This window comes from Lampris incognitus, chromosome 3 (genome assembly GCF_029633865.1).
Source record: "Lampris incognitus isolate fLamInc1 chromosome 3, fLamInc1.hap2, whole genome shotgun sequence".
NCBI classification, from domain to species: Eukaryota; Metazoa; Chordata; class Actinopteri; order Lampriformes; family Lampridae; genus Lampris; species Lampris incognitus.
The window spans coordinates 13,829,491-13,857,142 of record NC_079213.1 but is presented as its reverse complement, the minus strand read 5'-3'; the positions used below and the strand labels follow the sequence as shown (position 1 = coordinate 13,857,142).

At 43.0% G+C, this 27,652-nt stretch overlaps 1 protein-coding gene across 1 annotated transcript in view; it reads left to right on the top strand.

Annotated features, from left to right (window-relative positions):
* The window catches only part of wnk1b (WNK lysine deficient protein kinase 1b), a 169,345-nt gene that overhangs the window by 103,882 nt on the left and 37,811 nt on the right, over positions 1 to 27,652 (top strand). Inside the window, exons 5-17 of the mRNA XM_056275931.1 lie at positions 2,708 to 2,796; positions 4,758 to 4,897; positions 5,058 to 5,137; positions 5,526 to 5,702; positions 5,913 to 5,997; positions 6,321 to 6,514; positions 9,969 to 10,280; positions 14,444 to 15,880; positions 19,385 to 19,474; positions 23,231 to 23,308; positions 25,785 to 26,051; positions 27,025 to 27,095; positions 27,265 to 27,415. Coding sequence (XP_056131906.1) covers positions 2,708 to 2,796; positions 4,758 to 4,897; positions 5,058 to 5,137; positions 5,526 to 5,702; positions 5,913 to 5,997; positions 6,321 to 6,514; positions 9,969 to 10,280; positions 14,444 to 15,880; positions 19,385 to 19,474; positions 23,231 to 23,308; positions 25,785 to 26,051; positions 27,025 to 27,095; positions 27,265 to 27,415 — 3,171 coding nt within the window. The remainder of the gene's footprint in view (positions 1 to 2,707; positions 2,797 to 4,757; positions 4,898 to 5,057; positions 5,138 to 5,525; positions 5,703 to 5,912; positions 5,998 to 6,320; positions 6,515 to 9,968; positions 10,281 to 14,443; positions 15,881 to 19,384; positions 19,475 to 23,230; positions 23,309 to 25,784; positions 26,052 to 27,024; positions 27,096 to 27,264; positions 27,416 to 27,652) is intronic.

Sequence of the window (27,652 nt, the reverse complement as noted above, 5' to 3'; positions counted from 1 at the left end):
CCTGCTGAGCAATCAAACCGAGTCTCTGTTTCGTGCTGTGCGGCTGAAAGGAGCACCTACACCTATCAGCCAAAATATTAAAACCACCTGCCTAATATTGTGTAGGCCCCCCTTGTGCCGCCAAAACAGCTTTGACCCATTGAGGAATCGACTCCACAAGACCTCTGAGGGTGTCCTCTGGTATCTGGCATCAAGACGTTAGCAGCAGATCCTTTAAGTCCTGTAAGTTGTGAGGTGGGACCTCTGTGGATCGGACTTGTTTTTCCAGCACATCCCATGGATGCTCGATCAGATTGAGATCTGGGGAATTAGGGCCAAAGCAACATCCTGAACTCTTTGTCATGTTCCTCAAACCATTCCTGAACAATGTGTACAGTGTGGCAGGGCACATTGTCCTGCTGAAAGAGGCCATTGCCATCAGGGAATACTATTGCCATGAAGGGGTGTACCTGGTCTGCAATAATGTTTAGGTAGGTGGTACATGTCAAAGTAACATCCACATGAATGCCATGACCCAAGGTTTCCCTACAGAACATTGCCCAGAGCATCACACTGCCTCCGCTGGCATGCCTTCTTCCCATAGTGCATCCTGGTGCCATCTCCTCCCCAGGTAAATGACGCACACCCACCCGGCCATCCACATGATGTAAAAGAAAACATGATTCATCAGACAAGGCTTTTTCTATTACTTCATGGTCCAGTTCTGTGGCTCATGTGCCCATTATACACACTTTTGATGGTAGACAGGGCAGTTGGGCACTCTGGGCACTCTGACCAGTCTGCGGCTATGCAGCCTCATATGCAGCAAGCTGCGATGCACTGTATGTTCTGTCATCTGTCTATCATGTCCAGCATTAACTTTTTCATTAATTAGAGCTACTGTAGCGCTTCTGTGGGATCAGACCAGACAGGCTAGCCTTCACTCCCCACCCTCATCAATAAGCCTTGGGTGCCCATGACTCTGTCACTGGTTTACTGGTCGTCCTTCCTTGGACCACTTTTGGTAGGTACTGACCACTGCATACCAGGAACCCCCCACAAGACCTGCTGTTTTAGAGAGGCTCTGACCCAGTCGCCTAGCCATCACAATTTGGCCCCTGTCAAAGTCGATCAGATCCTTATGCTTGCCCATTTTTCCTGCTTCCAACACATCAACTTCAAGAACTGAATGTTCCCTTGCCACCCCTTGATAGGTGCCATTTTAACAAGATAATCAATGTTATTCACTTACCTGTCAGTGGTTTTAATGTTTTGGCTGATCAGCGTAGATATTGAATGTTTTTATAGAGGTTGTCTAGCTGGAGTCACACAAGTGCAAAAACTTCTCTTGGTAACAATTAAGCACTGTAAGCAGGCTCATTAATATAAAGTATTATTTCTTCTGAATATACATATTTTTGCCTATTCTATTTATATGCTAAGGGTTGTAGCCCAGCTGCAATGTGCCATCAGGCTATTTCTATAGAGACACTGTCCATTCTGTCCAGTGCAGGCTAGCTGTCTAGTTTTGAATTTAGCTTTTACCACTTTGGTTTTTCTCCCGTGTTTTGCACATTGCTCCTCTAGATTCATCAGTGCTGCTTAATTTGTTGTATACAAGTGTCAAACAAATGCCTCCACAAGTGTCCCCCTATTTCCTGACCTCTATTGAGGACCCATTACATAACTGATTATAGTCATAATTTTGCATTCACCACTTATTCTCAAGTGGGAATCTTCACTTTCTTGGGGCAGTTTCCTTAGCCAGATCTGGAACAGATTGTCTTGTCTTGTAGATCATGAGGGTTAAGTATCTACTTCAGGCCAGATGGTATCATCATGGATATCACCATGCCAAGTATCACATGTTTGATTTGTATGAGCCTGATTTGGAGGATGCTTTAGGAAGTGTTCCTGATGCGTGAACTGGTCTGTATTGTTTGTGTTGAGACTAGCACCAGCCAATGAGGGTTGAGTGCATGAGATGGAGGTGGAAAAAAAACGCAGAAGTGTGAAGAAAAAAGTGTCTCTGGTTGTTTTGGTCCCATGTTGTAGACTCCTGTGATGAGTTTTATCTATGAGTGTGTGATCCCAGAACCTGACTTGACAGTCAGTTCTGTGCTGCTATGATGGAAAGAACAGCAAAGTCTTAGTGCCCCAATAATTACTGAGCGAGTTTTGTGTGTGTGTGTGTGTGTGTGTGTGTGTGTGTGTGTGTGTGTGTGTGTGTGTGTGTTTGTGTGTTTGTGTGTGTGTAAGATTTTTACAATCTCCAGCAAAACCATTGATGTAACTTTGTGTGTGTGTGTGGGGGGGCTCCTTTCCTTTCCTTTCCTTTTTGTAAAGATTCAGAGATATTAACGTTGGGGCAGCACGATGGCCCAGTGGTTAGCACTGGTGCCTCACAGGAAGAATGCCCTGGGTTCGAACCCCAGGCCGTCCCAGGTTGTTTGTGTGTGGAGGTTGCATGTTCTCCCCTTGTCTGTGTGGGTTTCCTCTGGGTGCTCTGGTTTCCTCCCACCATCAAAGGACATGCATGTTAGGGTTAATATTCCTGACCGAGGCATGGCAAGAAGAACTGGATTTGGTCCCCGGGTGCGCACGGCAGTTGCCTACTGCTCCTAGTAGAGGATAGGTTAAATGCAGAGAGGAATTTCGTTGCACGTATATGCAATACCAAATCAAGTGTCTTTGTCGTTTTGTCTTTGTCATCATTCTGTGTGTGCAGGGAGTGAAGCCTGGCAGTTTTGACAAAGTAGCCATTCCTGAAGTGAAGGAGATTATAGAGGGCTGCATAAGACAGAACAAGGACGAGAGGTGAGAGACACATGCATCCACGCACATGCACACACACGCACGCACACACGCACACACACACACACACACACACACACACACACACACACACACACACACACACACACACACACACACACACACACACACACACAGAAAACAAACGCAGGCTTTCTTAACAGCAAACTAGAAGCCAGGTATATATTTTGGGAACTTAATGGGATTTAAGTGTTTTGAAAGGCTTCCCCATTAAGATTCTCAGTCACACTGATGGTGCTCACCCACAGAGGACATTTGTGTCCTGTCTCGGTCGTTGAGAAGAAAAGACCTCTAAGATCATTATGCCTCCTTCACAATATGCAACAAATTGCTGCTGGTTCACTTTAAGTGAGTTTTTCCTTTTGATCAAAAACTATCTTTCAAAGCCTGGCTGGAACTCCTCTACAGTACTGTCAAAGATAACATGTACTTTATCCCCCCCCCCCCCCGTATGTTAGATAAGCCAGAATATCCAGCAGTGATGCCGTTCTGCTGCTTCAGAGAACCAACCAAGTCTGAACTCACACTGGACTCTTTATTCCTTTCTCCCTCTTTAGCTCCCTGTCTTCTCCTTGCTTTAATTTTTCCTCCTTTCTTTTCTGTGTTGTCCAAGTGCAACCTGAGTTATTTATTGTTCCCTGCCTCAGAAAACAAACCAAACAGGCCTCAGCAGGCTGCCACCTCCTCTGTTGAATAAGTAAAGTAACTGAACACAATCATATCAACACCTGATGTAAACCCACTGTGGTGTGGTGTATTCCACAATTAAGAAACTAAGAAGTCACTGCACAAATGAACACAAGACAAGACCATAAATATCCTCAACTTGTTTTTTGTTTTATTTTTGTTGGATAAACTGTGCGTTTCTGCTGAGATCAACCCTTAAAGTGTTGGCTTGTCCTTGTCATTACTGCTAATGGTGTGTTTAGCTTTTCAGAACATTAAGTGGGAGAAGTAATAGACATTTAATTTCAATTTGTCCCCCCCCCCAAAATTTGGATAAGAAATATATTCAGATTTTAAGTAGGTGGACTGTATTTCTGGCCTGTGTCTGTTTGACTGGCGAGGGTACCAGCTAAGCAATGAGCTCTTAAATTTTCTCAGCCCTGGAGTCAGAGAAAATTTTCTTTTTTGAGGACTGTGGCTCATTGCATTTAACAGTTGCATTCCAAACATTGAACTGATGCACATCCAAAGTGTGTTACATAAGGTGCAGCAGCAAAAAAGCTTTTAAAGAAAACTTTTTAACATTTCAACGAGGCTAACAGCAAGAAAGGACAGGGTCAATGCCACAGACAGTTATCTGATATAATGATTAATCCATGTGACTTTCTATGCAAGAAACAGACCAGAAACATTCCTCTGACCCATTCTAATTGCTAATTCATAGATTTGAGGTGATTTTACTTCAGATCCTTTGAAAAACAACAAATGCAAAAACATAACACGTTGACTCAAGCGCATGGCATTATTAAGCAACATATGCATTTGCAGAAAGTGTGGTGTGACTGGCATTGTGGCTTCAATTATTGTTTATGATGCTCCAGCATGCCTTGTACGCGTGATGTTGTGGAATTAGTTTGTTTGTCTTTCTCTAAAGCTGGTTTTAACTATGCAGTTGTGTGCGCATGATGGCTGCTTCACGTATCCTGCATCTGTTTGGAGAGTTGGTTGTGCCCATCCTCAGAAATTAACGCTGAGCGTCTGCAAGATGCAATATACACATGCAATGGATGACTTTCAAAGCTTACTTCTGTCCTTTTCAAACATTTCACCCAAGAGACTGAAGAACATTGTAATAAATAGACTAGTGTAATACATACCACTTCTGCTACTTCTCTTCACCGTCCTCAGCTCACCTCTTTTTGTCTCAAAGTATAAAAATCTCACTTAACTTCTCTCTCCTTCTCCCTCCACCTACCTACCTACCTACCTATACCCAGGTATGCTATAAAGGTCCTGCTGAACCATGCCTTCTTCCAGGAGGAGACAGGGGTCAGGGTGGAGCTGGCTGAGGAGGATGATGGGGAGATGATCGCCATCAAACTCTGGCTCAGGATAGAGGATGTCAAGAAGCTGAAAGGCAGGGGGCAATTAATTTTTGTCAAATATTTGTAGAAATCATTGGAACAAATTGAAAGATAAACCAGTCCTGGTATATTAATTTATGTGCATGTATTTTGGAACATTTGCAGGGAAAATTGACTCGGCTGTTACATTTGATGTGTTGTTTTGGTTTTCAGGTAAATACAAGGACAACGAAGCCATCGAGTTCTCCTTCGACCTGAACAAGGACGTTCCCGAAGATGTGGCTCAGGAAATGGTATGGGGGGCTTGTTATGATGCTGCACAGAGGACTGAAGAGCGGAGCAGGAGGACAGGAGTGAGGGAAAGAAGGAAAGACTGAAAAGTCAGGGAGAGAGGAAGAATGGTGAGAGCGATGGATGCAGTGATAGATGAGGAAATGGGGGAAGAGGAATGCGGGGAAAGATAGAGGGAACAAATGAGACAGGATGGAAAGGAAGGCATAATTAATGGACAAATGACAAGGCAGGGGGCAGGTAGAGACAAGGGAAGGGATTGAAAGAGATGGGGTGATGTGTCCAGGAAAATGGAAGGAGAGAAACAGGAGTAATGAGGAAGAGAAATGGGAGATATTTACGGAAGTGTGTGTGTTTGTGTGTGTGTTTTACCTGCGTCCCCCTCCTCAGGTTGAGTCTGGCTATGTTGCCGAGGGCGACCATAAGACCATGGCCAAGGCCATCAAAGACCGTGTGTCTCTGATCCGGCGAAAGAGAGAGCAAAGACAGTTGGTACGAGAAGAACAGGAGAAGAGACGACTGGAGCTGGAAAAACAACAAGAGACACTTAAACCTTCACAGACACAGGTTGGTTAGTTAGTTAGTTGGTTGATTTTGTGTCCTTTTGAAAAAAAATTAAAAGCATAAAACAACTTGCATAGCACTTGTCTTGTTTTGGTTCTACTTGTTCAGTACACCTTGATAGTTTTCCATCCTTAAATATCTGATCTCTGATTGTACTTTTTTCTTGGGCTCCCTTTGTTTTGACATTTGTGTGTGTTTTGTGCTCATGTTCAGGCAGAGGTAGAGGAAGCTGAAGTAGACCAGCAACACCAGCAGCAGCAGCAGCTTCATTATCAACAAACCAACCTCTCACTCACTTGTAAGACATACTGATTTTGTTTTTCAGATTTCCTGAATCAGTTTCCGCTGTCACCATATTCCACAGACAGACAGCGGGTTTCAGTTTAAACGATAACTTCCATTTGCCTTACTCAAGGGTACTTAGACATTGAAACACATCAACCGATACTACCTGGCCACTCTACAGCTCTTGTAGTTGAATAAGGAGAGAAAGGGGGAAACAATTCCATCCTGACACCTTTTAACAAACCTCTCTTCTCTCTCTCTCTCTCTCTCTCTCTCTCTCTCTCTCTCTCTCTCTCTCTCTCTCTCTCTCGCTCTCTCTCTCTCGCTCACTCTCAGCTGAGGGGGGTGTGGACAGTGGTCAGGGTTCCTCTATTTTCTCCTCTGAGACCCCCCACTTGGGTCAGCTCACCATGTCGTACAGCTGTCCCCCCTCCACCCAGCCCCCTCCCCAGCCCCAGCCCCCCTACCCTTCCACCCCCACAGCAACCCCACAGCAACATCCAGCCTACCCCCAGCCACCGCAGCCAATGGTGAGTGGAAGACTCATTCAAATAAATTATCATATGTAATCATTTTGTATATGTGTCTGATTTTTTTAAAAGTTTTTTTAAGAGGGTGGGTCTTCTTTAACACACCTTGAAAGTATTTGTTCTTTTGGTAACATCTTCAACACAACCTACAATCACAGCAGCGTTGAAAATTGCTCATTTGAAGCGTGTGTTGCATTCTGTCTCCAGTGAGAGTGTATTTGTCTGTTCTGTATTTGTGGGTTGGTATTGAACTAAATGCATGAGAGCATGCTGGTTATGTTTTTCATATTTTTCGGAGATGAATGCCTTTGGCCCGAAGAAGAGGAGCACCATAAGGTATTTGGTGTTTTGCAGCCAGGCCAATCCACTGCATCGTCTGAGATATCTGTTTCTATCCATAACAATCTTCTGCATTTCCTTTTTCAAAAGTCAGTCAGTCCAGCTGCCGGCTGGTCATCTGTCAGTGCAGTCAGTCAGCAAGCCCAGTTCTCTTAAGTCTTATTTCACCCCAGGTGTCTGTCGTTCACCCATTCCTCACTGTATCGGGTATCACACATTTCTCCCTCCTTCACCTTCTCCATGTTTCTCAACCAGTTAATTCTTCCTCTCTCCTTCCTTCAGTCTTCCTTTGCTGTTACCTCTTCCTACACACATCAGTCATGTGACGCGTACATTTTCATGTTTTTTAGTTATTTGATATATGTCAAATTTTGTTGGATGTAATTTTCAGTTTTCTTTATATTTTGCTTTATTTACATGTAATAATTACATTTTGTTTGTTTGTTTTTTGTTTCTTTTTACATCAATAGCTGGGCATATTTCCTGGAATACACTTCCATCAGTCCCATGCATTTTACTTTGCTCATGCAAAAGCATCACTTTAATTTAGAATAGGATTGTTCTGACGGAGTGATTTATATTGATATTATTCATATTTGTCCGGCATCATTACAATTGTTTATTTGATAATGGAATAAAGTTAAACCTGAAAACAAGTGTCATGCACTTTGTTTGGCTTCAGCCCTTGAAAACTAGTTACTATTTTCAGTAAATTGTACATTGGTATTCAGCTATTTCCACACTGACTATTTAGATGCATTATGGTGAAGTGTGTATTCAGCATGTGCAATTGTAAAATGAAAAAGTAAACACTATGGAACATTATCTGTTTCATTATATTTTTTCAATAAGGTGAAATGACATGGGAGTGATGATGTTGATATCCATGGAGTCTGCCCAGAACTGTTGTTTTTTTCTGTTGCTTTTGAAGGGTTTATTTCAAAATTAGATAATCAGCATTTGGGAAAATATGTCAGTATTTTCACAAAATGATTGCTTATTAGAATATGATTATTAGTTGTTTTTAGACCCTTGCCAGCAAAATGATGGTACTTGAGAGAATGTCTCCGTCCACTCTGGTTATAATATAGATCATAGAGAATCGAAAGACAGGTTTTTTTTTCAACAAAATGGATTTATATCTGGTAATGAAGCCCTTCATTTGTTGCTGTTTGTTAGTTTGCTCCTTTTTTTAGTTTGTTATATGCACTGATCAGTCAAAACATTAAAACCGCAGACAGGTAAGTGAATAACATTGATTATCTCGTTACAGTGTCAGCTGTCAAGGGGTGAGATTTATTAGGCAGCAAGTGAACATTAGTTCTTGAAGTTGATGTTTTGGAAGCAAGAAAAATGGGCAAACGTAAGAATCTGAGCAAGTCTGACAAGCGCCAAATTATGATAGCTAGACAACTGGGTCAGAGTATCTCCAAAACAGTAAGTCTTGTGGGGTGTTCCCGGTATGCAGTGGTCAGAACCTTACAAAAGTGGTCCAAGGAAGGACAACTGGTGAACCGGTGACAGGGTCATGGGCATCCAAGGCTCATCGATGTGCGTGGGGAGTGAAGACTAGCCTGTCTGGTCTGATCCCACAGAAGAGCTACTGTAGCTCAGATTGCTGAAAAAGTTAATGCTGGCTATGATAGAACAGTGTCAGAACACGCAGTGCATCACAGCTTGCTGTGTATGGGGGTGTGTAGCTGCAGACCAGTCAGAATGCCCATGATGAGTCCTGTCCACCACCGAAAGCACCTACAATGGGCACGTGGGTGTCAAAACTGGACCATGAAGCAATGGAAGAAGGTAGCCTGGACACACTGGACCTTCACATAGATACCTTAAGAGGTCTTGTGGAGTCCATGCCTTGACGGGTCAGAGCTATTTTTGCAGCATGAGGGGGACATACTCCATATTAAGCGCGTGGTTTTAATATTTTGGCTGATTGGTGTATATCATCTGTCGTCATTACAATTTTGACTGCTCATTGTGTTGGTCTATGAATCAACTTTTTTCTGTTGGGCTCTGGTGCTATCCGGTCCATACCAGACTCTCTTTTAAACTTAATAGCCAAGGAAACATCATACACGGCAAACGCCTGGGATGTTTTCATGTAGTAAAACTCTTTTGGAATTTTTATTACATAGATAAACATTTTCCTCTGCTTTTACTCAAATCCTTTACTGTTGGTATCTACGCAACTCCGCTGGAGCAACTTTGAAAGTTGAGTGACTTGCTCAAGGGCATGTCACCAGCTATTGCAAGGAGAAAGGAGACTTAGGGCGCCCCGGTGGCTTACCTGGTAGAGCACATACCACTTAAGGCTGAGTCCTTACTGCAGCGGCCTGGGTTTGAATCCAGCCTGGACCCATTGCTGCATGTCCTCCCCTGCCTTTCCTGTCTCTACTATTACCGTCAATAAAGCAAAAATGCCGGAAAAAAATCTTTTTAAAAAAGAAAGAACGACTATGCTCCCCCCCAGGCAGTCACACACAGCTTTCCCCAGCTAGTCCAGGATTAAAACTAACAACCCTGTGATGGACATGCATACATACTTTTCTCTCACCAAGCCTATGGCTGTCTTCACTGATTGATTGAGTGATTAATTAATTGCTGAACTTCATAATTTGTACCAACATGACAGAACACCATTCTTCAACTCCTTAGAGAACCGTTTGAAGATCGCTATCAGACATGATCAAGCCTCTTTTCAGATCATGTATTCAATTTCATTTCAACTACACAAGCAATTATGTTGACTAGGGATACTCATTTGCATTCTTTTATATTATTTGTAATTTTAGTTTTTAATTTTACCCTTTTCTTATTCACTCTGTTGTTTTGGTCTCTGTGTGTATCCTCCCAGAAGTCGATTCCTATATTTGTGTTGTTGTGCCGCGTCCGACCATTTTGATGTATTTTACTTGTTTCATATTTCTTTTTTTTCCCCTGATATTGATTTACTTGTTTCAGCTTCTTGTCATAGTTCTGTCGTGTTTTAATTTAACTGTAGCTTTTTGATACGTTCATCTGAATTATCTGAATTATTTTCTAGTTCTCTTTTTCAGTTTTTTTTTTTCCATTTTCATCTTGGTCCCTCTCCCTTCTTTGCCTGCAGCCCGCCAGCCGCCACCGTCGAAGTCGTAGCATGTCAGTTTGTGTCCCCTCCTCCTCTCATTCCTTCCCCCATGCTTCTCCGCTCCTGACTGCCCCTCCAAAGCCCCCCTCCACCCCTCCTCCAGACTTCCGCACCTTCTCATCCTCCTCTTACACCACCACCTCTGCCGGCGTTCCCCTCACGGCTGAGAGGGACACATTCGCCGGGCGCCTCTTCAGGGCTCTGGAGACTGTCCTGCCCCTCCACTCGGCCTCCTCTGTGCCCAGGGCCAACCAGCGCAGGGCCAGTCTACCTGCCCTCTTCTCCACCCCCGTAGGTCCACAGCCAAAAACCCCAGGGGTCACAATGATGGCGAGAACCAGGGTGGGATCAAAGGTAGAGTGGGAGGGAGAAGGAGAGAGAGAGAAAGGGGAGGTCGACATAGGTGTGTGGAAATGGAGGATGGAGATAAAAAGCTAGGCAATATAGAGGACCATAACCCATTTGCCGTACCAGATGGATCTACACAGTTCAGATACTGCAAGTAGTCTGTTTCTTTTCTTTTTGGGGGGGGGGGTAACTCATTATTTCATGAGATTCTTTTTAAGATTCTTTTCCATTGAATGAGATGGTAAAAAGTTAAAGGATTTACAGAACAGCAACTGAAATGGTAAACATGGTAAAAATAAGACAATATGTCAATAATGTTGAGAATTTATACCAAGTAAAAAAAGTAAAGTCCATAAAAGCCAAACACATTTACATGCAAGACATTCAAAAATTGAACTACGTAAAAACTGAAAACATTTGCCCATATGAAATAGTTCTTGATAAAAGCGGGTTGCAAGAAAGGGATGAGTTGAAGAATTGAATTGGAGATAATATCTCTGTTGTGGCAGGACCTCTCATGACTGAATGCATTCCAAAACGTTGACAAAATAATGTTTGGTATGGGCACTTCTTGAGAGGTTTACCCCCTGTATAACTCGAAAGACATCATTTTTTTAAAAAGTGTTTTTTCCCTTTGTTATGGTATACGACAGGTATAGGCAACATGATCCAGAAAGGGCTGGTATGGGTGCAGGTCTTTGTTCCAACCAAGCAGTTACACACCTGATTATATTAGTCAACCAGCTAAAGACCTTGATTTGTAGAATCGGGTGTGTAACTGCTTGGTTGGAACAAAGACCTGGACCCACACCAGCTCTTTCTGGGTCATGTTGTCTATCTCTGGTACAAGAACCACAATGGCACAGTTGGCACTTTCATTTATATCAACCCATTAATTTCATTATTGGATGAAACAGATCAGAAGAACAGATACTTAATGATGCAGGTAGCTATGTGTAGCAACGTGTTACCAAATCAAATATGCATGAATAACTCCACCAAATCAAAAAATAGAATTCAGGGCGTCTAGGTGGTATAGTTGTCTACTCTGTTGCCTACCAACACGGGGATCGCTGGTTCGAATCCCCGTGCTGCCTCCGGCTTGATCAGGCGTCCCTACAGACACAATTGGCCGTGTCTGTGGGTGGGAGGCCGGATGTGGGTATGTGTCCTGGTTGCTGCACTAGCGCCTCCTCTGGTCGGTCAGGGCGCCTGTTTGGGGGGGAGAGGGAACTGAGGGGAATAGCATGATCCTCCCATGTGCTACGTCCCCCCTGGTGAAACTCCTCACTGTCAGGTGAAAAGAAGCAGCTGACGACTCCACATGTATCGGAGGAGATGTGGTAGTTTCCGGCCCTCCCCGGATCGGCAGAGGGGGTGGAGCAGTGACCGGGACGGCTCGGAAGAGTGGATTATTTGGCTGGATAAATTGGGGAGAAAAAGGGAGGGGGGTTGAATTCATTTTCCCATTAGGCAAACAAAAACCTCTAACTTTTAAATGGATAAAGTTAGGAACCATCAAACGTTTGATGTCTTGAAGATGATCTCAAAATATAAGGCTTGTTAGATAAAGTTCATGGGTGGTGGTAATGAACAAGCGTTTACTGTTTTGACTTAAAAGGGTCTGTTCAGCAGTTTTTTTTAGTACTTTATTAATCCCCATGGGGCAATTCTTTTTTTTTAACTAAAAAAAAAAAGTTCAGAGTTAGGAGTCAGTTAGGAGGGGAACAGCCCTGGGATGTATCTTAAACATCGAACAATTTATTCAGACATGTTGATTTAAAATGCTTCGGTCGACTTCCCTTCAAATTTGTCATTTGTGTTATTGGGCCATACAAATAAAATTGACTTGACTTGACTGTCACAAAAGGAGTGCTGAGGTCCCAAAGAATTACAGTTGAGCATGACATACATCTGCTGTTAGAAGAAGTTTTTGTTGAGGGATGATAATTTGGTAGAAATCACCAATTTAAACAGTTAAAATTATGAGAATGTGAACCTTTAATAAGGGATAGGATGCTAAGGCCAACTACTTCAAATACCTCTTTGAGAAGAAGTCTTGGTTGGAGAATATCAGGGAAGCTAGTGGAAGCCTTCATGGTATTTTTCTCCTCGAAACAAGGTACAGAAATTAAATTAAATCAGTTGAACATAAATGAGTTAACTGGAGAGATACCCAGTCAGGGGATGCTAGATCTAATACTTGAAAACTTCATTTTCAACTGGAAAAAAACAAAACAAAAACAGGGGCTTGGGTTGGGGGGCTGATCAGAGTCGGTGGTGCAAATCAAGGTTTTGGATTTATGGCAACTTGTAGAGATATCAGACATTTTCATTCCAGTCTTAGTTACCTTCCAGAAACCTATGTAAACCTCCATTGTTTTCCCTTTCTGATTTATCCATCTCCCTTCTTGTATTTCTCTTAAACCAACCATCCTGTGTTCTCATTAAATACAGATTGACTGACCAACGCTTTGCTCTGTGGTCCTACAGCTACAGCAGTGTACCAAAGTGTGTCCTACCTTTCATCTGGAAGAGAAAAAAAATCTTCAGAGAACGACTCATATTCAAAGCAAAATCACTAGGAAGGAATTGTGAATGAATGTCAAGTATTAGAAGAGATCTTAACCTTTGTTGGTCCTCAGTCTAATGTAAAATCATGAGTGAAACTGTTGTGGCATTATTTTGTCTTGCCCGTTATAGTTGGCCTACCCAGAATGAAACAGCATTGTATTGTGCTCTGATGTTACACAGAGTCACAAGACAGCTGCTGATATTCAATTAAGTTTGACCTGATTAGTGTTGGTGGTTCTTCATGCTCATGCACGTTGTCCAGCCACATACCAGTAGTTATAGAAATGCAGCTTAAGCATTTACATGCATTTTAAACGATAAAGACTGGGTGTTGGCTTGTATACTAGAATAAAGTAATAGATAATTATCCTTTATGTCCCTCAGGGATTGACGGTTTTTCTATAGGTCCCTGTATTGTCTACAGTCTTTACCTACTGACTTTTAATCTAACTAGGTAGCAGAGAGTCCAATAAAGTTGAATTAGTTCTTCTGGACACATCATTTAGTGGGAGAAATTATTCATCATCCATCCAAGTGACTTCGTCAGTCTCAACTGTGACTGCAGGTATGCCCCAACCTTATAAACAGCGCAGCTGGATAACAACCGAAACCAATGATCGGTTTCATATGCAAATTGCCATGAACATTAACTAGAGTTAGGATGGCCATGTGTACTATTCACAGAGGATTAGGGAATAGTAGCAATCACAGCATTGTAAGATGTAAACAGATGTACCCCCCACCCCCCGGTTCAGGGATGGTCATTCCCTCTTAACATAGATAGCCTCTTTGACTCCCCATTCAAACCAGCGTTCCTCCCTATCAAGGACGTGCACATCCTCATCCTTGAGAGAGTGACCACTGGCCTGTAGATGGGTGTAGAATGCGGAGTCCTGGCCTGACGTGTTAACTCTTCTGTGTTGTGCCATCCTCTTGGCCACCGTCTGTTTAGTTTTTCCGATGATAGTTAGCAGACGGTTGAACCCTTTGAAACCTTTTCAAAATTGGGAAAGTGCTTGAAAATAATGGAAATGTTCCAAGTGCAGGTATAATAAGAATTTGTTGACCTGAGACAGCATTTGGTCTTTGTCCTCTCTGTATTTAATACCCCACTCTCCATCTATCAGTACACTGTCAGTCTGCCTCCCAGTTTTACTGACTGCCTATCTGTTTCTCTATGTTGACTTGTTAGTCTTTGTGCCAACTTGTTGGTTGGTCTGTCCATGTCCATCTATCTCCCTAGTTCACTGTATTGGTCTGTCTGTCTTTCCATTAGCCTTTCTCCTTACCTTTTTGTCTCTTTTTACAGCTTGTTCTACTGGTTTCTCTTCTACTTCATCCATATTCTTTTTACACTTTTTGCACTCTAGCATTAGCTTTCACTATGGTGCTCGCTCTCTCTCTCTCTCTCTCTCTCTCTCTCTCTCTCTCTCTCTCTCTCTCTCTCTCTCTCTCTCTCTCTCTCTCTCTCTCTCTCTGTTGTTATCGAAATCTCTTGCCCTTAAACCCAATTTATCTTGTTGTCACAGCAGCAGCCATCAATGCCGCACCCCTATAGTGGAGGAACAAGTGCAGGAGGAGGAGGAGGGGGCCACCCTCTCCCAACCCCCTCTGACCCTTCTACTCTTTTATTCCCCTCCATCCCTGAGCGCTCCATCTCCTTCTCCCCTCCACCCACTGGGCCTCCAAAGGCCTACAACACACAACGACGCAAGAGCACCTCCATCCTCGAGGCCCACACCCGGCACTTTCAGCCTGCTTACCCCCGATATGGCAGCAGCCTGCATCCTTTTGCTGGGCTTGAGGGCATCGAAACCCCTCCTCTCTACATGATGAGCCCTAATTTTGCAGCAGCTGCCCAAAGACTCGGTGTTGGGGAACCTCTGCACCTCCCAGGACAGTCGGACCCAAGTATGTATAGCTATAAAGATATGAGGGCAGAGCAAGAGGAGGTAGTTAGGAGACTAAGTCTAAACCAAGCTGCCCTGTTGGACCATTATGAAGCTATGGCATACGGAGGGTACCCAATGACTGCACACCAGCTTAGTCATTTGAGTTTCCACCAGCAGATGCAGGCAGCAGCAGCTGCTGCTAGTTTGGGCTATGATCCTGGCCCTCCTCCTCAACCAGGATACTTTCACCCTCACATGATGCAAAGAATCAGTGCGCACAGCCCCATCCCTCAGCCACTGCCTCCCATGAGCACGTCTGCTGGTGCTACTATGTCTTCAACATCAGATGGGTGCTTCCCCCCTCCTCAACATCCCTCCCCTTCCTCCTTCCCTCTCTCTGCTCCTCCAGTGATGGCTGAGGCCCCGCCTCCTCCCGGAAGCGTTTTTGAATTCCACTTTGCCGCAGCTGCAGCTGCTGCAGCAGCTGCTGGTGATCAGAGTCTCCTGGCTTCCAGACTGTACCGAGCCCGCCGGAGTTCTATGGACCTCCAACTAGAGGAGAGCACTGGGTCCGGTTCAGGAGGCTCTGGTTCCTACAGCCGGCTTCAGCCGGTAACAGAGGAGCTATACACCTATGTCAGCCCTGAGCTCCCTCTACCTCCAGGAAGCCTTCTCCTTCACCATGGAGGAGGAACTACGAGGGACAAAAGCCCAGAACCATCCAGTGACTCACTGGCCTCCTCTGACACAGGGGAATTCCAGTCACCTCCTCCTCCTCCTCTTCTCCCATCTCTCGACTCCTCCTCAGCTGCTCAATCCATCCCTCACTCATCAGCCAGTCTCTATGATTCAGCAGGGGGTGTACTTCCAGCAGACCCCCAGGGACATCCACCATCCCAGCAAAGTTTTCTCCTTCTCACCCCATCCACTGAGCTCCCTCCTGGGGGAGCTTCATCGACACAACTGGGGTCACTGATTCACAGCGCCTGGACCCGGCATGGAGGCGTGGTACCGGCCCAACCTGATATGACGTACCATGAGTCATTGCTGGCCATGCAGGCTACTAACTCCACTCTGGTACTTGAACAGACCCCCAAAAAACGCCTGGGTCAATTACTAGCAGAAATTTGACACAAATTTTAGACCTACAAATAGCAGTGGTTGCATTAATTCCCAGTAACTCCTTAATTAATCATTATTTAACTAATTGCTTCATCACTTAACCCAGATATATAGACAGTATGGTTTTTGACAGGCTTGGAGAGTTTCATTGCTTATAACTGCTTTGATACCTTTACTTTTTAAAGGTAATCATTTGACTCAGTTATGTCTCCATTTCCCTTTGCCATATCAGCAATATGTTACAGTAAATATTAGATATTTCTCCTTAAAAAAATAGAAATTTGTTCTTAAGCAACCTGCCACTAAGATCAATAATTGCCTGAAAAGTAAATCAGCTTTTCAAATAGTAATTTGACCCAGGACGCCCCATATTATTTTATTGTTCTTTACACCTGGTTTACCCTTGCAGCCCCAGTTGTCCTATTATTTCAATGGTGTATCATCTTATTCAGTTAGATACTCAATTTCTGTGGTTTTGATTTTACCCTTTTCCAGCCATGTCTACACTTCAGAGAGAGCCTCATAGTCTGCCTCAATAATGATTATCACATCATAAATCCCTTGGCCACTTCTAGTTGTGGATTATATAAAACAATTGGAATTACTTGAATTAAGATCCATGTTTAAGACAATTTTTGAGGTCAAGATCATGACTACTTGATTATTTTTTTCCAGAATAGTGGGTAAGACATTTTAAATTGATATATGAACCACTTAACAAGCACACATTTATTTTCTACTAATAAAGCATACCTCATGTAGCCGACAAACTTTCTGCTGAATAAAATTTAAAATGATATTTTAAACATTTTTGATGCAGTCTCTGAGCCCCTCTCTGATGTAAAAGCTTTATTAGCAAGCTGTCTAAACTCCCACCCCCTTTTGTCTTTGTTTTGTATTTTACTTGACTTGTCTGTATCAGTAAGTAGCATTTTGTCTGTATGTTCATATGTGACTGTATGAGAAAAAGTGTGTTTGTGCATGTATACCAAATGTGGTATATCTGCATTTAACTCATGCAAATCCAAAGTCCACTTGGTTTTATAAAAGTACCAAATTAGAAAGATAACTTTCATATGAACAATTGCTAAACGAATTATAGATTTCAAATTTGTTGCATTTAAGAACAGGCTGTTAGTGTGTTATGTGATTTTATTCACTAAAAAAATGTAACATTTTGCATCACCGGGCCACTGACAGTTCTGATAAATCTGTGGTGACGTCTACACCAGTGAGATTGGAGTTTTACTTATTTGCTTACTGTAGTTGTCAATGACGATATAAGCCAACAAAAAAATGTTATAACTGATCATGCTAAAATCATGTGACTTTGTTGATTTGTATGTACAAATGCACAGAAACATACAACAAAACCAAGGGGGTGTTAGCCATGCCTTGCACTGTAATCACACTGACAGACATTTCATTCGTAAAGTTTGGATCCTTTCTAGTGTTTTGTGTTATGTTGTCAAAAACTCTGAGTCTGTGTCTTTCGTTCAGGGTATTGTGTTGTCATTTCCTGCACAGGCAGTACTTTTAAAAGAGTACAACACAGTATTTAAAGGTCATTGTTGATATTCATTTAAACCCTTAGAATGCTGACATCATCAGTGTCCCCCCGGCAATCCCACTTCTTTCCTTCTTTTCATTCCAAACCACCTTATTGATTTTCTTTTTTTTCTTCAAACTTCAACACTTCTTGTTCTTCATCTTCTATATTTTCCTTATATTCTTATGTTTTTCCTCTCTTACCTTTTTATTAATCTTTTATCCTCTAATTGTCTTGACTGTGTCCCTAAGCGTTGATGGTAAGAGAAGGTAGGTCGTGTCAAATGGTGCAACTATACTTGTGTAAGCTCCCTCCACAGTGTGCGAGGGTAAGCTTGAAGACAAGTATACACTTGCCTACAGCTTTCTAAGGGTTAAGTCACTCCAGAAAACATATAAATACTTATTGGTCTGTTAGCTTAGTTGCTATTGCCTTGTGTTGCCATGGGTCCCGCAGAGAGTACAGTAAGTAATTCCAATGGTGGAGCAGTGCAAGTCTGTCAGCCTGTGGCAGTGCCAGGGTGGAAAATTACCATCTGCCACCAGCCAGTCAACAGTAAAATATGACACGGGGCATCCGGGTAGCGTAGCGGTCTATTCTGTTGCCTACCAACACGGCGCTCGCCAGTTCAAATCCCCGTGTTACCTCCGGCTTGGTCGGGCGTCCCTACAGACTCAATTGGCTGTGTTTGCGGGTGGGAAGCCGGATGTGGGTATGTGTCCTGGTCGCTGCACTAGCGCTTCCTCTGGTCGGTCGAGGCACTTGTTCAGGGGGGAGGGGGAACTGGGGGGAATGGCACGATCCTCCCATGCGCTATGTCCCCTTGGCGAAACTCCTCACTGTCAGGTGAAAAAAAGCGGCTGGCGACTCTACATGTATCGGAGGAGACATGGTAATCTGCAGCCCTCCCTGGATCGTCAGAGGGGGTGGACCAGTGACCGGGACAGCTCGAAAGAGTGGGATAATTGGATGGGTACAATTGGGAAGAAAAGGGGGGACCCCCCCCCCAAAAAAAACAGTAAAGTATGACTGTGGGTAATAAATTGATAAACTTCACCAGCCACTACTGTTTGTTATAACTCACTTGTGGTGTGAGACGGGTGGAGTTTAGGAAAACTGATGTCGGATCATTCCTTAACAAAGCATAATTTGTTCTCTGAAAAAGCTTACCCATCCGCCATTCTAAAGAGGATTAAACAAACGAACGGTAAACAGATTAATACAAATGTCGTTTAACTAATTTTTGAAGCCATTGGATGCCAGTGCTCGGATGCTGCTGGGGAAAAATAGAGCTAGTTTGATTCAAATGTTGGAGAAAATTTCCAAAAGTCAATTCATTTTAAGTTTTATGTTTGGTTTCTAGGTTTTTGCTGCCTTTTTAAAGATTACAAACACCTTTTGTTCCGTTTCTGGTTTGCCTTTTATAACATTCACCTGTGGTTGTTGCTAATCGCCGAGGACTTTACCTGCATGGAGCCCCACTTTAAACACACCCCAACTAATCCCGCTACTCTGCCTGCTTTTCTGTACATATTAGACTGTAAGTGGTGTGTATGTGTATCTGTGAGTGGATAGCTGTCATGTTGGTTGAATGCCGTGAATGTATATGTATGAGTGTGTGTGCGTCCACAGTTTGAAGGGAGTAGCATAGTAGGTACCTTGTGTTTGCACTTACATATAGCATAAAAGTGAAACCCTAACTGGTCTAAAAGCTGCAAATACGTACTGAATTTTTTTTCTTGTTCTCTTTACCCATTCCTCATTGCCTCTCTCTCCCCTTCTGTGTCCATTACACCTGCTCTACCCTCATTTCCTCTCTTCCTATATTACCCCCTCTCTTCTCCTTTGTTTGCTTGTTTGTCCTATCTTTCCGTCTATCTTTCTTTCTCTTTGTCTCTCATGTGATATAGCAAATGCAGTCCCCAGCCTCCCAGCCCTCCTCAGGACCACCCCTGGCCCCTCCTGCATCCCAGCCAGCTACCCCTGGGACCTCCCAGCAGGTTAGACCATAGAAACTAAACCATGGCAGTTTGACAAACTGCAAGACAAAAAGTGTTCCTTAGTTGTTATTCACTTACACTATTGACCTTCACTTGTTTACCACAATCACTGTCATCTCATTTTTACGGCCAGACAGTCTGGTTACACTTGAATGGTTTGGCACACTTCACTCTCAAGCAGCCAGTCATGTGTGACCGCTACTGAACATCCCACCTAAAATCACTGGTGAAAAACTCAAAATGACAGCCAGACTCTATCGCAGTGATTGGATTGATGAAGGTGTAAATTCAGTGTAAAGCTTTCACCTTGCAAATGGTAGACACGAGTAAAAGGGATTGCATTCATATAGTGCCTTTTTAGTTGCAAAAGCCACTAGGGGTGGGAATCAGTAAGATTTTAACAGTAATACTGCTCTTACTGATACTGCTTATCGATCCAGTATTTTAATGGTATTCTTATCGGGTTTTTTTTGGGGGGTTTTTTTTAAGAGAAAAAAATTAAAAACAGAATTAACATTGCTCTATTTTCTCATGTCTGGACAAGGCGTTACTTCTAATTATCAACCCATGTTTGTATAATTTAGTTAATTCTGTATGGACCTGAGGTTGCTAGCATACATAACATGTCTGAGGTGGATGGGGCAACGAGAGATGGACTATGAGCTAGGCAGTCGAAAACTGCCCATTTCTCCACCTGCATTTATTTGATGCACTTTCACTACCTGTTTCGAAATATTGCTTGTGTTTCCACCCTTACATGCATAAGACTTGTTGTACTTGTGGCAGCGAACATTGTCAGCATCGACTCTAGTGAAGTGTAACCAGACTTTTGACCATTTAGTTCTCTCTCTGCCATTGAGAGAGACACACATTGTATGTGTGTGTGTGTGTGTGTGTGTGTGTGTGTGTGTGTGTGTGTGTGTGTGTGTGAGAGAGAGAGAGAGGCCCCGCCCCTCAGTTTACACATACGACAGGCTCTGACAGAGAGATTTCTCTTCTGGATTCGGAATAGTGAAAATGCATCATAGACAAACGTCTTAACCCCCCCGCCTTTTTCTCCCCATGTGGAGTCGCCAGCCACTTCTTTTCACCTGACAGGGAGGAGTTTCACCAGGGGACGTAGCATGTGGGAGGCTCACGCTATTCCCCTCAGTTCCCCCTTCCCCCTGAACAGGCGCCCCAACCGACCAGAGGAGGTGCTAGTGCAGCGACAGGACACATACCCACAGCCATACCCACATCCAGCTTCCTGCCTGCAGACACGGCCAATTGTGTCTGTAGGGTCGCTTGACCAAGCCAGAGGTAACACGGGGATTTGAACCGTCAATCCTTGTGTTGGTAGGCAACGAAATAGACCGCTCCGCTACCTGGATGCCCGCAAATGTCTTAATCTTATTGCAAATTAGAAACGAAGTTGATGAGATTAAACTTGTAAGATAATGTTTATGTAGCCTAAATAAACAGGAATTTATTTTCTCAATATCTCCAATACCGATAGCAGAACCGTTAACGTTGGAGCTTCTCAATAGTATGGTCTTTAATAATTTATCACCGGTGTCCGTTTAATACCAGGTTTCGGTACCCATCCCTAACTGCCACTCAAAGCGCTTTACTATTAATGAATGCCTCACATTCACACAGACACTCATACACTGACAGCGGTGTCAACCATGCAAGGTAAAAACCAGCTCATTAGGAGCAGTTAGGGATTAGGTGTCATGCTGAAGAACACCTGGACATTTTTGCAAGGAGGAGCCGAGGATTGAACCAGCAACCCTCCAGTTACCAGACGACCTGCTCTGTCTCCGAGCCACTGTTTCCTCTGTGTTACACATTCATCTCATGTTACCCTTCAAAAAGGTGCTGGGCCAAATGTAAACTGTAATTGGAATGAGATAAATGAGTGAGCCGTGCAGGCCCCTGTTGCTGTCCAGTGTTTAGTACAGGGTGACATTTTCAGCAACCGCTGCTGAAAATATCACTAAAATGGCATCTGTCATTTATTGCTTGTGATAATAGTGCTGGTTTTTCAATTGCTCTGTCTTTTTTGTCCCAGCTTGTGATATTGAGGTTTCCCTCTGTCAGTCTCTCAATCTGTTTCTGTCTCTCAAGTCTTCCCACTCTTTCTCACTCACTTACTCATTGAGTCACTCGCTCAGTTTTATTATACACTTCTCTCCCTCATTCTTTCTCTGTCTTTGTTCCTATGGCGTCAGCCCCCCGTGACAGTTTCAAGAAAACATCTCAGCCTTATTTTCGTACTTATACAAAGTTCCCTTCAGCATGAACTTGTCTGCTTTTTCTTTGAAGATGTGTGTGTTGCCTCAAGGTTAGCAGTCATAAGGTGAGACATCCCAGAGCACTGGCACCGTGCCTAGACTGTGCCCACAGTCTCTTTGAAGGAAAATGCTTGCCCCTAACGCGACCCTTTGTTATGAGCTAATTGTGTCCCTAAATGGATTTGATTGAGCGTTAAATTAGATGTTAATAAAAGATCAAAAGTTTTTGACTGGAATCAGACGCTTGAGATTTTGGTGAATTAAGTGTTAACAGTCTTTCCCACACTGTCACAATGGGTGTGTTAACCTTAAGTGAGCAATACAGTTAAGCAAAGCGCTAACTATCACTTGTGGAAAGAGGCATTTTTCCAAGCTCTGGTGACTGAGCAGACGACTGCTTTAAACTGAATTTACAGTCATGGTTATGAAGCCATTCCTGGACGATCAGCCTTGTGGTAAGGGGTGTTATAATGCTAAAAGGATTCATGAATGGATGGATACATTGATTCATGTAGTTGTCTCTATGTTCTAGTCCTCTGATTAATCAGGATAGTATATCAGGCCTGTTAATGTTTATCCAACCCTCCAGTGTTCATCAGTTTTGTTCATGCAACTGCAGTTTCTTGTTTTTTGCTGAAAGTTGAACTCTGTGAGACTTGTTACTGCCCTCCCCAGTTCACGTGAAGGTGCAGTTAGTGGTCACAAACGTTTACCACTGGCAGTGTTGCTGCCCTTGTCAAACAGAAACCAGCAAACGTTGCACCTATCATACCCCATTCAGACACAATTCGATTTTTTTCTCTGTCCTGCTCTACGCCACATACAGAAATGATCTCTCAATTGGCTCAAGCCTTAATATTCTACCCTTACCCTGTCCCCTCCATCAACGCCATTCCATTCCATCCCATTATCCAAGCTGCTTACCCGAATTCAGGTCGCGGGTTGCTGGAGTCTATCCCAGCAGTCATTGATGGGCAGGCGGGGAGACACCCTGGACCCTGGACAGGCCGCCAGGCCATCTCAGGGCCGACACACACACACACACACACACATTCACACCTAGAGACAATTTAGTATGGCCAATACACCTGACCTACATGTCATCAACGTCAATGGAATGGAAATGAACTATTGAAATTAACATGAAATCATAGCAGGTGTCCATCATGTTTTGTACCTTTGGTGTATAACTCATAATTTAGTTATTCTAAGTTATTGTAAATAGGATATGATTTAGACCTGCATAAACTGAGTAATCAGAATATCAGTAATGGTAACAATGTCAGTGTTGATAGTAGCAAACAGATTGGTGTAACTGTACTCAGTATTCGTTTGCCCACTTCTTTACATTCGCTCTTCCTTTCCCATTCTTTCTTTCTCCCTCCTTCTCTCTCACACTCTATAATTGTCTCTCTCTTTCTGTGTGTCGTTTTATCCCCAACTCTATCTATCTGCTTTTCTTTTTCTTTTTCTGTAGGTTGCTCCATCCAGTCAGCCCAGTAGTACTTCAGTTCAAAGTCCTTCTCACACATCACTACCACCAGGCTCTGCACATGCACAGGTATGAAAAACACACTCATAGACACATTTGGTTACACTGAATATAACTGTAACAATTAATGCTTACCTTCATATAGTCCCTCCAGGCTGGCCCTGAGGCAGGGCACCGTCCCAACTGGGTGGCTGATTTATGAGCAGTCATAATTATCTGCATTCATCCATGCCACATACACCTAATCATACATACAAAAAAGAGTCTCAGAGAGCAAGCGCGTGTGTAAAAACACATACTCACAAGGACTATTTCTGTCTGTTTTTCCCGTTTTACTTACTCACTCACTCACTCATTCACTCACACACACACACACACACACCAAGCCGTTCAACCTCACCCACCTCTTTTTTTCCCCTGACACGTGTGACCACGCACAAAGCTGTACCTGTAGTGCTCACCCTGCTTAACTTGTGTCAACACATACTGCGGGAAAACCAAACTAATAATTACAAATGCTGAATCAATTACTGTCAATTACAGTCCTCATGTTGAATGAGAACACCTCATGGATAGTGTTGGTTTAAAATAACTTTCCCTTCATAGATGTCTGATAACCATACACATGGTAAATGATTGCCCTCACACATATGTTTACATGTGGACACACATCAACTGCACACAGATAAATACACTGGCACGTTTTGCAGTTGTGAATTAGAAAGAACGCTTTGAGGTGAGTTTTGATTGCAAACAATTTTCTGAGAAATGTTTTCACCCCTTCAAGATGCGGTGACTTTAAACTGTTATGATGATTGGTTTACTTTTCCCATGCACAACTGTGGGGACATACTAATTGAAAAACTGATTATTATTCACTCAGACAACAAAGAACATAGGATGTTGGAACTTGCACAATCTCTCTCTCTCGCTCTCTCACTCATACACACGCTGATAAACTGACTGACACGTCAATTTTAGTGTTGACACCCTTGATATATCTCATATTTGATCAACACATTCAGTGACTCACCCAAATGGTCAATACTTAGATAAGTCAGCAATTCAGCACTTGTCAGAGTTCAGTCATTCACTGACTCATTCAATTCATCACTTGTCAATCTGTCTACCGCTACGGAGACTATCTGTGTAGTTTTAACAGCTATATTTATGTAATTCTCCGTCTTGTATCCGTATTGTGTGGGTATTGCACTAGATGCTCATCTTTTAAATATTTTTTTCTTTCATTGGCTCACTCATTTGCATGTTGCCTGCATTTATAAATTGGTTCTTTTTTATGTATTTGTATTTGTGTATATGTTCATATATGCACCCATACATCATCTGTATGTTTGTGTGCATGTATGTTTGTTTAATGTGTGCGCACACATGGTTGTCCATACATAGCTGTGTGATCTCAGTCCACTCCCCAGTATAGAACACCTCCATCTTCTCTACAAGGCACCTCAGCTTACTCTGGTTCAAGTGTGTGGTTTTTATGTGTGCATACACATGAGAGAACCTGCATGTATGCATGTATTTAAATGTTTATGCTTGCATACATGAATTTATACAAACATTTTTGTACAGATAAGTGTGTTTGATAATGTAGATTTTGTGTGCTTTTATGTATAATGTGTGTCCTACTCAGGATCAAAGGATCAAAACGTGTCTGTTTAGTGATGAATAATTGCACCTATGAAAAAGTAAATGTCTGTAGTAGAATCACTTGCCGGCTCAGCATATCATGGCTGTGTTCAGGCACTGAGACACGGGACAATTTAAGGTACATTGTGTTACCCGGGAAATCTTTAAATAGCCGTTGGACTCTTGTCCCTGTGTGTATAACCCATGTACATTGAACAAATATGTTTTGTGTTTATCAGTTGAACAGTTTGTGTTCACGTTGTGGTTCCATGGCCTCTCTCTGTTTTAGAGTCATGCAGTTGTTTCACACTTGTCCCATTAACATAGTCTGGTTGTGTTGTTGTCGGTTATCAAGTTGCTTTGTGTTCAACTGGTCTTGCTGTTGGAGTTGTTTGAGGTTCTCTGCATGGGTCCACTCACATGAAGTCAGTTCAGTCAGTGTTGGTAGTTAGCTATGGATGGTCTTTACTCGTGATGTCATTGATCTGCCGTAGTTTAATGTGGAGGCAACTGAAGACCTAGAATTAAATGTTGACTCTGTTCTTTTGTGTCTCATTCATTCTCCGATGTGAAATCTACATTACATTAGAGATGAGTCAATGACAAAGTGGTAGATCTACATAAGCTCACTGTCCAAACACTAACTGTGGCTTTTTTCTGTTGGTGACAACCAATCACAACTTAACAACCTACATAGCTGTCCTACACTTTTATATTCTTCTCTGCCTGTTCGCTCTCTCCCTGATCATATTAATTTTCATACTGCTCCCCATTTTCTTTATCCCACCCCTATTTTCCATCTCTTCCTTACCCTCCGCTATTTTCCTGGTCTTTTCCCTTCCCTTCTAATACATTTTCCTCTCCCTTTTCTCCTTCCTCCTCCTCTTTTCAGCCTAGTGTAACTCCTCCCAACTCTACTGTCACCTTGGCGACCTTTCTTCCTCCATCACCTTCCCTTCCTGTTGCCATGCCAATGGGGGGTGTGGCCTCACCCACAGCCCCCTCCTCTCTGCCACTTTCTGTGGGGGCCCCAGGGCCTGCTATTTGTTCCCCTCTTCTTCCTGTGTCTGCCCCTGTGCCTCAACCATTGGCCAATGTGGTGCCAGTCATCAGTGTAGCCACCGCCCCTCCTGATCCAGCCATGGAAGCCCCTCCCCAGGTACTGGTGATGGGCCTACAATCCCACCAATCCCATGCCACTTCCTCCATCACCCTGCTCATAATTTATCATGAATAAAAACTGAAGAGGGCTGTTTGAGGGCCTAAGATGGAAAATGTTTAGATTGTAAAATATTTCTCATGGAATATTTCCATATCAGACAGATACACGAGAGGAAAAATTGGACAACTTAAGAGACATCAGACGTCATTAGCCCCATTTGGATCTATCGCATCAGATTTTATTAATTTGAATCATCCTCAAACCCTTAAGTTTGGTCTCATGGGCAGTAGTTTAGAGTGGCTGCCATGTTGGGACAACAGTTCTGCTATACTGTTTAATGGAAAGTAACTGGTGATTCTTCACGAGCTGATCTTAATCTTAAGAATGTTGGTTGTCTGTCTGTGATGTTATGGAAACTTTGCCAGATTTGTAATAGAGTTTAAATTCTTTGTTCTCAACAGGTACTGTATACTCTGACAGCCAATGCACATTTTCATGGGAATAAATCGATGCCCTCCCTGTAAATGCATTTGGACTTGAGTCAAATTTGACAAAGCATAAGTTAACAAAATAGATTGGATTTGTTCTGGATTTCTGAGGATAATTCAATTATTGATCACTTTTTTGTTGGATTTTTTTCTTAATGAGTTCTATTTTTGTTACCGGGGAGACGTTAATTGTGGTCTGTTTAGTTTCTCTCTCTCTCTCTCCTTTCCATATCTTTCTTGGATACTTTTCGCTCTCTGCTTATTGTTTCCTCCCATTTTATTATCCACGTAATTTTCCTCAACAGCAATCCACATTCGTGACATTTTTCTGATGATGATGATAAAGATAATGGTGATAAGGAGTATGTTAACTGTGTGTAATTGTGTGTGCACACATAGGCACACATGTTAGTGTGTGTGAACTTGTGCCTGCCTAAATGTGTGTGCAAATTTGCATCTTTTTGTGTATGTGTGTATTTCAGCCTGCCTCTCAGCCTCCAGAGTTGTCTCAGACTTCATTGCTGCTTCCTCAAGTCATCTCATCTATTGAGAGGTAAACAACACACACACTCAGCTGATGCCATATTCATACATCACCCAGGACACAACGATATCATGTCTCTGAAATAAATTCTAATGTAATCAAATGTAATCCAATTATTAACCAAGCCGTCCTTTTCCCTGCCATTCTTTTCCTGGTCATAACTCTCTCCTTCCCTCAGCGGCCACTCTGAGACATCAGGTCTGAGTGACGGGAATGAGGGAGGAGGGGGGCGTCACGAAGGACGCTCAACCAAGCGGCACCAGCGGCGTTCCGTGCGAAGCCGATCACGCCACGAGAAGATTGCCAAGGCCAAGCTTAACGTCCTCAATGTAAGAAAAAACACACCCTCCCTCAGATCCCTATCCACATTATTTTGAGTTCATTGTTAAACCTGGATCCAACTTTTTTTTCACTTGTTTCTTTTATAAGCTACTAATAGGAATATTGGTAAAAGACAGCAAGCTGTCCACACTATTGATATAACTGTTAGCAAGTACTCAAATGGCCATCAGGTTTCAGTTGGTCATCACATTCTGGTCGAAAAAATGAATTCAGTGAAAATGTAC